The sequence below is a fragment of the Coccinella septempunctata genome, chromosome 5, assembly GCF_907165205.1.
Source record: "Coccinella septempunctata chromosome 5, icCocSept1.1, whole genome shotgun sequence".
NCBI lineage: Eukaryota > Metazoa > Arthropoda > Insecta > Coleoptera > Coccinellidae > Coccinella > Coccinella septempunctata.
The window spans coordinates 5728117-5739017 of NC_058193.1; the positions used below are offsets into that span (position 1 = coordinate 5728117).

Sequence of the window (10901 nt, forward strand, 5' to 3'; positions counted from 1 at the left end):
GAGCGGCTACACGCTCTCGCGAAACGAGCGTTTGTAGCCGCTACAAAACAGGCGGAGCGGCGCTACAGAGGTTGTCCACGGGAGGCGGCTTCGTGCGTTCAATTCAGTGTTGGAGCCGAAGGATCGTTCTCAATCCAGTATTGCTTGTTGTTTGCGATGGCTGCAATTTTTATAGCCAAAATCAAATCGAGAATTCAACCATTTCTACTGTCAACCGAAGAACGGACCTTATATATTTCCCAACTACTACTGAATGAATAGAATTTTATTTTACAGACAATGCGATGAAAACAACTTCCAATAAGTATTCAATTGTTTGACTCATCTAGAAAGGTTTCCTCCTCAGCTAATTTTTTCGTGGCCAAAAATGCGTGTTTTCGTTTTTTTTTTCGATTTTATCCCCCCTGGAAAACTGAATATAAACAAAGATCAATTTTTTTTATTATAGATCACTAAATTCTCGATTGAGGCGGCGTTCCTCAACCCGTTTCCATATTAGAGTATATCAATGTTGAGCTAAATTTCAGAGATATTATCGTTGACTGTCCATGACCACGAAATGGTCTATGACGTTTTAAATCTGAAATATTAACGAAAAAATTGTATTTGTGTGATGAACGTGTGTTTTCAATCGATGTGCTTTACAACTCTTTTATACGTTTTTATACTTCTCTCATATATAAGCTGCTTTCAAGGATTTTTCCGAGAAATCACTATGAAATATAACACTTAAAAATGTTTCAGGAAATTGTCACAACTTTGGGATCCATTAGTGAGAAAAAGTACACACTTGATGGCATTCTCTGAACATATCAATGTTGAGCAAAATTTCAGAGATATTATCGTTGACTGTCCATGACCACGAAATGGTCTATGACGTTTTAAATCTGAAATATTAACGAAAAACTTGTATTTGTGTGATGAACGTGTGTTTTCAATCGATGTGAAATTTAATGCTTTACAACTCTTTTATACGTTTTTATACTTCTCTCATATATAAGCTGCTTTCAAGGATTTTTCCGAGAAATCAATATGAAATATAACACTTAAAAATGTTTCAGGAAATTGTCACAACTTTGGGATCCATTAGTGAGAAAAAGTACACACTTGATGGCATTCGACGTAGAATTCAGTACTCTATAGCTTTTCTCCCAAGTAATTAGTCCATATCCGTATTTCTTGAGGACATATGATTGAAAAACTACAAAAAACCCCATTGCTTTGCGGCCAAAAGTTATGTTCAATTCATTTGAAGGAAAAAACCCAAGATGATTCAATTCGGTCACTGATGAAGCCAATTAAGCAATAGAAATCTTTTATAGGCACAAAATCCTTACTGAATCTCAATTTAACCGGACTGGAATGAATGAGCCAACGGGCGTACTCGCGCTACACTCGCTACAGATCCCATTTCAGGCGGAACGCGCGTACGAGCTCGTAGCCGCTTGAATACGCTCGCTCGAAGTCGCCTGCAGTGGACAATGCTGTATTGAAATACGTTACTTGAGATCTGTAGCCGCTTGCCGCACGTTCACGCTCGTTTCACGTGAGCGCGTAGCCGCTCGAGTACGCTTCCAGTGGACACCCGGGCTAAGGTTGAACAAGCGTACGGGTCTAGAACTTGGGCGTCCTACATGAAATCCTACTCTAGCGAGTAGATGTGCCCTTCAAGGGTCCATGAAGGAACCTCAAACAAACAACGCCCTTCCTGACATCAAACTTAACTGCACCGAATTCATTCAACAAAACAGCATGATCTTACTCGAAAAAACTTCTCTGAACAGCCTCCAGTAGTCCGAGAGCTGGCTACGAAATTCGGCAAAAGTTTTGTACTGGCGCATAATTTAATATGATTTAGTATTGAGGGTGTACATAAGTCAGCCCACTCTCAAGGTCAGGTAATGGAACACCTAGCGGCGACGCGCTTTGATGTAGGTATATGAAATTACAACACACTCTACAAGTATTTTGTAATGATTGAAAATTGTCACTAGTTCATAGAACAGAAAACTTGAAAAAGTGGTCAGATCTCATTTAAATGAAACGCGGTGTGTCAGTACACCACATAAGTTGCTGCCTTGACGATGTTGTTTCCAAAGAATTGTATTGGCTGAAACTGCATTTACTGCTCAAATATCATATATTATTTGTGAATAAAATATTCAGACCACATATCAATAGAAGAGAGGCAGTCAGCAGTCACCCCAAAAGTACGGATATTGTAATTTTATATAAATCGAAGAGCGTCGCCGTCAGATGTTCCACTACCTGACCTTTTAGCGTGGGTGCTGATTCATATACACCATCGAAACTAACTCATATTCAATTATGATCCATTACAAATCTTTTGCCGATTTTCGTCGCCAGCTCTCGGAATATATGTCATTGTGATGTGTATGGCAATCGTATATTGGGTTCCAAGCGATGCATCCAAACTCCAGTTTGTTCGTCACAAATGTATTGAACAGCAAAATCATGGTTTCCGGATCAGAAAATATCTGCTATTACGCACGATGAATACATACAATCTTGGCCTCGTACCAAGTAAATGATTAACATGAGGAACAAATGTAAAACTTTGATCAAAACAACGCCAAGATCTTTTATCTCCGTTTTTTTGCTCAGGACGCTGCAATCAAGACTATAACTATACAGTAAATAGTTCTTTTTCCTGGTGTACGTGGCGACATTGCACTCAAAAATGCTCAATGGTAGTTGATTTCTGCCACATCAAATCAAGAATGAGTCCACAAAGCACGCTGCAGGAAACGCAGTCTTCAATAGAGCCTATATCACCAAAGATTTTAAAATCGTCGGCATGTGCCCATGCACGAATAGGATTAATTAGATGCATCCTCACTTGTTCAAACTTCTGGGAGTGGATAACTGGAGTGGAAGGCCTCTAAAATTCCCTGATCGACTTTTTGTTCCAGATCGTAATGCGAGAGGTTTGGCCAATTAGTTTCGAACTGTTGTAAGTTTTGCTTCAGATGGATCTCAATGGTGGATCAGTTCCTCTTCTGTTATTTTATATTCGATTATCCTATGGTCAGAGATTGATGGTTTGGTCACCATTTCCCAAGCTTTAACACTTCTTCTGGAAGCTGCGTTGACCATTGTCACGTCCAGAACCCCTTTTCTTGCCCTAGTGACAGAACCAGGTGTTGTCCCCACGTTCTTGAGATAGTTCTTCATTCTGCCAGAGTTCTGCAGGCCAGAATAATCTCCAATTCAGTAACGTTATTAGTTCTCAGATCTAAAAATTTTTCAATCAGATTTACCATTCAAACTTTATGCCCTGGGTATGAAGCCCCCTGTTCGAACATTGATCCTTTGTATTTTTCACTTTTCTGTTCTTCGTTCACTACCACATTATTTTTGGCAGCGAAGGGAATACAACATAAGAAATTCTTTGAGCTCTTTTTCTGGCAGAACTTTATCGAGCTTTATTGCGTGTATATACACGCTTTTGAAAAAGCCTAATTGCAATATATGCGAGCTTTATCATTCTCAAAAACACCTTTGGTCTTTGGAGGTACAAATGAGCTTTGGTTATTTGTCTATGCCATAAACTTCTCTCAGATGGAAGTAAGGAATTCACATTGTGTCTCTCTATATACCCTGATAAAGTATGAATTCTGCAAGCGGACAAGATGTGCATAAGAGTTTTCGTCGATCACGGCTAGCCCTGCAAGATGTTGAGGTGACCAATTTTCCAATATTCCATTCCATTCCAATATTCCATTTCCAACTTTTGTGTATAATGCTGGTATTGCAAACTTTGAAACCCCTGTCTTCCTGCATTCAAGGAAGGTATATCCTTTGTATCGAAGAGTTACAGTTACAGTTTGTTCGGCGCATCTGTCGAATCCCCCAGACCTGCTACCGCGACCAAAGCGGTCTATTGTGGCACACAAACGAGCTCAAAGAGCTAAACTTCTACCTCCAGTGCCATCTTCCAAGGGAAGAGGTGATAACAGAGGAGGAGTAGTTCATGAGTTCCCCTAGAACCAGCCTGAGCGAACCTTGTCTGCTGCTGGGCAGTCACTGAGGATATGCTCAATGGTTTCGTCCTCCTATAAGCAAAGAGAGTCCTTGTATATCGAAGAGCTAGGATGCAGGCTACGATTCATATTCAAACTCTTCTATCGAACTCGAGAATTTCATTCGCCGTCCATTTAACTACCCTGAGAACTCTCTCAGAGTAGTTGACTACCCAGACTGCCAAATTGTTCGTAGGATAAACTAGCGACTGTGTAGTTAATGCATTCCTAATTTAAGTTATCTCCAGAGCACCACTCTCTCACATTCATTTATCATCAAGAAAAACGAAAATGAAATATATAACATTTTTAAAATTATTACATAATCACTAAAGCTCTTCTTGACAAAAAGACACTTAAAGAGTGTTTAAAGCATCCTGAAATACGATTCCCCAAGTGAGCAGTCCACAAACTAAGGATGATAGCCATCATAAATATAGAGGTGTTTTGAAAGATGAAAGTTGTAATAACTGGAGCCAATGTTATAATAATACGATCACGTCACTCATACGAGTTCGAATATTCCTACTGTACCAGATTCTAAAACATATGTGGCAACTACGCTGGACGCAACAACATGCTAATGGTGAAAGATTGAATAAAATTCGGACGCAGCATTGTGCTACATATGAAAACAAAATATACGCCGGACGCACTAATGGTAGGACCATGAAAGGACGCAATAATGTGCGTATATCAACTTCTTTATTAATAAAGATATTTGAGATCTGAAACGACCAAACTACGTAATTTTTTGCGTAGATTAATATACTTCGATCAGATTCCACCTAGGTAGCGTATTTCTGGGAGACGCAATAAGGTTGCTTTTTGAAAGGACGCAATAAAGTATGCCAGATGTATATATATATATATATATATATATATATATATATATATATATATGATGAAGACTTGGCGTACGAACCTGGTCGTCAACACTAAAAACCATCACTACAAAACAGGAACAATAAATATAAAAAGTGGCATATTTCAGGGGGATACTCTTAGTCCCCTCTGGTTCTGCCTGGCGATGAACCTCCTCAGTCAGCTCATAAACAGACAGAAATATGGATATATTGTGGAGAGATCTCGGAACATCAAAATAAGCCACCAAATGTATATCGATGATCTTAAATTATATGCTGCTAATGAAGAAGAAATGAAAAAACTTTTAAAAATAGTCGCGTCCTTCACGAAGACCATAGGGATGGAAATTGGGGTGGATAAGTGCGCGGTGGTTCACGTAGGAAGGGGGCAAATACGGGATGGCGAGGGACTCGCAGTCATGGAGGACGTAACAATACCTAGGCTCAGCGCGCAAGGTCATTATAAATACCTAGGAATACAACAAGCCTTGGACATAAAGAAGGCCGAAATGAAGAACATTTTTCGGGAAAAATACTTCTCGAGAGTGAAAAAAATACTGCAGTCCAAGCTGAATGCTAAAGCGACGTTCACGTCGATGAACATGTGGGCTCTCCCGTGTTTGTCATACTCATTTGGAATTATCAAGTGGACTGCTGCAGAATTAAAAGAACTCGATATTAAAACGCGCGCGCTACTAACCAGGCACGGAGTTCACCACCCACACGCTTCGTCTAATCGACTATATATCAGAAGACAGGAAGGAGGGAGAGGTCTGCAAAATATTGAGAAATTGTACAACGAAACAGTCGTAAGCATGCGGGAATATTTTCATGCAAAGAACTCACCTCTTTTGCAAGCTATATGTCGGAGTGACGAGAACTTGACTCCATTAAATCTGAGCAGCCAGGAGGGACCAGTTGGTGGTATAACAGAGGCACAACTCATTCGGGAGTGGCATAGCAAAGCGCTCCATGGGAGGTATCCTGGTAACCTGGAAAAAAATAACATCAATAAAAAGGAGTCACTAACTTACCTTAGGGCTGGATACCTGTACCCAGAAACGGAAGGCAGACTCGTTGCCATCCAAGATCAGGTGGTCCCAACGAGATCCTACATAAAAAACATAACGGCAAGAAACATACCAACTGATAGATGCCGTAGATGCTTGCAGGCGCCGGAATCTATACAACACGTCGTGTCCTCGTGTTCCGTCTTGGCGCCGACAGACTACACGGAGAGACATAATGCCATGGCTAGAATTTTCCATAGAGCCATCGCCGAAGAAACCGGATTGGTGAAAAGATCAAAAAAGCCATATGAGTATCGTCCGAGCACAGTTTTGGAAAACGGCGCATATAAACTTTATTGGGATATGGTCATAACAACGGACAAACCAATACCGCATAATAGGCCCGATATAGTGCTTTTCGACAAGGGGCAAAGATCTGCCAAAATCATGGATGTCACGGTTCCAGCTGATGATAATATATCCAAAGCATTCACGGAGAAGCTTACGAAGTATCAAGATCTTGCCTTCGAATTGAAGAACACTTACGCTCTCAGGTCGGTGGTGATTCTCCCACTCATAATTTCCACCAATGGACTGGTCGAGGCACACTTGGAGGAGTACACTGGCATGCTGGGTCTACAAAAAGAATTAATAAGTACTGCACAGAAACAGGTTATTCTTGCAACCACAAGGATAGTGCGAAAGTTCCTTACCACTTCCTGAGTCCACCTTGTCCGAAAACGGACCGGTGTACTCGGTGAACCAACCCCATTGTGGTGAAGAATAAAAAAAAAAAAAAAAAAAAAAAAAAAAATATATATATATATATATATATATATATATATATATATATATATATATGAACCTGTAGTTCGTTGTTACCTCCGTTAAGTTCATTGGGCGACCTGACCTCCGGGTGAAGGAGTTTTATAATTGGAATAATTTTTGCTTATATATGTAGAGGGGAAGGTAAATAACAGGGGTACCTAAAGAGGGGAAAAGATTTTTATCGAAAAATTTTTCTTCAAACGAATCAGACCTTACTACCTCCGCATATATTTCTTATTAGTAGTGCGCTCTCACCTCCCGCAACGTTGCCAGATTTTAGGAGGACAGAAAGTGAGCCAGCTTGAATTCTACTCATATATAAAATACAGCTGCTTTTCCGTTTCATTCAGACATATTGAAACCTGTATATAGTTCGAGAACGATACTAATATTGATAAACTTCATACGCTAATAATATAATTGATTGATTATGTTCGTGATCTCGGTGTAAATGAATTTGGACAGAAATTATTATCTTTTCTTCATGAATATATCAACAATTTTGAATAAATATGCTTATGTCCACGATACTTCGTCCGATAGGGGAGTTAAATACCATATAGGTCCCCAAATGAATGATACATGACAATGAACGTGACATATAAGATTAATTCCAAAGACAATTTTACCGAATTTGTTCTGGTATGTTATCTTATTTCTGGGCATTATATACACGATATTAGGAACTCCATTGAAATGTTTTTCCCGAATGAATCAACAAAGATATACGTTTTACTTTCGGCTTCTATACTTCATTCACTTTCATTTTAGCACTGGATTGGCCATGGAAATTGGATACCTTTCACTCTGTATGGTACGAAAATGTTGGGTTAAGACGCTTGTCAAAACATTTTTGAGTTTTAAATCAGTGCTACGTAGTCCGTTTTACGTGAGACTCTCAGTAATTACGTATTTCATCATAAAGTCAAATCACATCGGAAAATATTGAGTCGAAAATATGTAACGAACATAATTGACGTTTATATAAACCGATTGAAGAAATACCAAATCTATTTATTTACATGGAAAATACAAGTGATCAGTAGCTTGAGGAGAGTTACTATTGTTTATCTTCTTTTGCTGAAGGTTGAAGACGTTACATCAGTTGTAGAATTCAAAAAAATCAACCCGAAGATGAGATGCATTTGATGCAGTGTTAGCATTGAGTTGAATACTCAAAGGTGGTAGAGAAGGGGTATCTCTTGAAGAAATGAACGGATAATTACAAGAATGTTAAATTCTTCAACAAAAATCATCTTGCGTGAATGGTAGTCAAATTAATTAAAAGAAGTTTGAAGCAAGAGGAGCTTCACCTTCAAACAAAACAACTGGCTTGTATTCATGTCTGTTTATTTTCAATACATTGATATAATAAAAATAATTATACAGGGTGTGGGGTAATGAATGGATAATATGGAGCCTGCGGGTAGAGGACTCTTTGACGGTTCAGATAAATATATTTCACGTTTGGTAAAAGTGCCTTGATTTTCGAGATATTGGGGATTTTCGATTAATCACCCCAAATAATAATAAAAACTGGATATTGACATTTTTCATCATAGGGGATCAAAAGAAACTCCCTGATTTAATGGGATTTCTCATCAGTCTTTTGCGATTTTTCAGTACACAGGGTGCTTCACAAGTAAACGGACAAACGAAAACCGTGAATAGAGGGAATTGAGCTGAGTTCAGAACACCTCATATGTGTGTCTTAGGCATTCCGTTTCCGATATACAAAGGAGTTTATTCAAATTTCTCGAATTTTCGTTCGGCTATAACTCCAAATATTTTAGTTGGATTCTGCTAAAAATTAATTATCAGCTTAGCGCTTAAACTTGTAAGTTTCAATAAAACAGAACATTAAAATTTGACGAACACAGGACCGGACTCATTGAGGCTATATTCGAATTTAAACTCATGCAAAACACTCAGTTTGTAGTTTTTCGTCATAACTTTGAATTTTTTAGGTATCTGCATTGATTTTCTCAAAATCAATGAAAAACCAATGAAATTTTGGTATGCCTTATCAGTGGATTATTTTTAATGAATAATTGTTTGGTGGTGAAATGCCTCTGGAATAAACAGCACTGCATATTGACTTTTACTTCACATTAATTAATGGGATGAATGATGAATATGATCGCCAATCAAATGTGGAAATCTAAAAATGGAATTGTAAATGGTCAACTGAATTTTTTCGTTCTCAATATATATCTTGCATTTGTTTTTGATATTTATAGCATATCTGGTTATTCAGATAAGTCATTTACAGTGATAATAAGCTTCATTATTGATGTTGAACAAAAATAGAAATAAAAAACTACGCTATCATGAAAATAATAATTATAACCTGATATCTTCCGAATGAATCGCTTTTTATGGACATCGTGGAACTGAAGTAATTTTCCGAACTGATTTTCACCTCATTTGGTCTTTTAGTGAAGGTAATGATTGGCACTTCGAATAAGTATGATGAATGCAATTTCGAATTCTTCACCGATTCCGTAATATAGTCATTATTGGATCTATGGAAATCTATGGATTGGTCTGGTCTTATCACAATTTATTATTGAAACATTGATGATATTCATGCAACAACCAAAATATTTATCAGTATTTCAGTTCATTTCATTAGAAGGGTAGGACAACATTGGACTGCTAGATCTCCAGATCTGACACCCCGCGATTTCTTTCTTTGTTTTTATTCACACAACTAGTTGTCCATAGAAAAAAAGATAAATTCTGAAGATCAAGTTTTAATTTGTAGTTTCAAAATAGCGTAGTTTTTCCATCCATATTTGGGTATTATCAATTTTGAAACATTTTATCATTGTGAATGACTATTTTGAAGACCGAATATGGTATTATTGTTGAACACATTCAACAGAGTATTCTTCGAAAACAAATCAATTAAGAATTTCTAAATACATTTCCATGAAGTCAGTGGCGGCTCGTGATCTAGTTCACTAGGGGGCTACTTTTAGAATAATAATAAAAATATGAAATTTTAAAACCAGTTTTCCGCAAAATTGTATGCAATTTATAATTCTTTTTGAAACATACCTGTTCTTATCTGCTTGCTCGTTGTGCTTAATAATATTATTCCGGTATTCTAATTGAGCAGCGATATTAGTCGTAACCAGAAAAGCTAATTCTGTCGAACAATTTACATGCTTGGCAAATAGCTCATGCTTCTTAATTTTTTCATTAAGGTGCTTCAAATCTCTAAATCCTGCCCTTGCCCATACGTTATCAATTGTTATACACTTGTCTTGAGAATCGTCTTGCTTAAGAAGTTTTATCTGCCTGGGTTGAATTTAAATCGGGAGTCGGTCTACCCAGCAGTTGAATACGGCTTTTTTCCGCCAGCGAAAGCCTCGCGAAATCAGTTTTTAAAATATTTTGAACACTATTGTCCGCCGTGATTTCAAAACGTAAGCAAATACAAACGCACGCTAGGTTGTCTATACGCTAGCCGGCAGCGGCTAGAATGAAGCGGATAGGGGCGACTTTTATCGTAGCCCTTTTACTCCTTGAAACGACCGACACGAAGAGTTGCGGCTGGAGCCGAATGACTGTCCGAATGCAAGAATTCGGGGCTATACGATTCATCGCCCATGCAGGGACGAACTGCTAAATTATGATTGAAATAAACAAAACTGCAGGAGTCGCATGAAAGTTTTACATTAATAAATTATATAAATAACCGTGGAAAGTAATATTTTCATTGAAAATCGTATGGGAAGGTAAATAGCATAGAAGGATTGATTTCTTGTGATTTCTTGTATGGGGGGCTGTAGCCCTATAGCCCTCACAGACCAGCCGCCACTGCATGAAGTGCTCTATTCCTTAGAGGCATCTGACCAAAACAATTATTTCTAGAACATGATCAACTGGTGGAACAACCCAAAAATCAATTCATTTTGAGACAATAATAATGCAGATAACAAAAAAGTTAAAATTATGATTAAAAAACTACATACACGGAGTTTTTATGAGTTTGAATTTAAGTGAAGCCTCACTGAGCCCGGTCCTGATTTTTTTCGAATTTTAATGCTCTGTTTCAATGAAGTTAACAACTCAAGGCTAAATATAAATTTTCAGTTGACTTGATCGAGAATTTCAGGAGTTATTGCGAAACGGAAATTCGTGAA

General features: G+C 37.9%; 1 protein-coding gene across 1 annotated transcript; it reads left to right on the forward strand.

Moving 5' to 3' along the window:
• The first annotated feature begins 4947 nt into the window (after positions 1 to 4947).
• Positions 4948 to 6642, forward strand: LOC123313932. The gene has a single exon (XM_044899043.1). The coding sequence runs from the start codon at positions 4948 to 4950 to the stop codon at positions 6640 to 6642; it is 1695 nt and encodes a 564-aa protein (XP_044754978.1).
• Positions 6643 to 10901: the final 4259 nt, after the last annotated feature.

Bases quoted from the DNA above. Each gene is read 5' to 3' on its own strand.
- LOC123313932 (XM_044899043.1), top strand. From the start codon at position 4,948: ATGAAGACTTGGCGTACGAACCTGGTCGTCAACACTAAAAACCATCAC.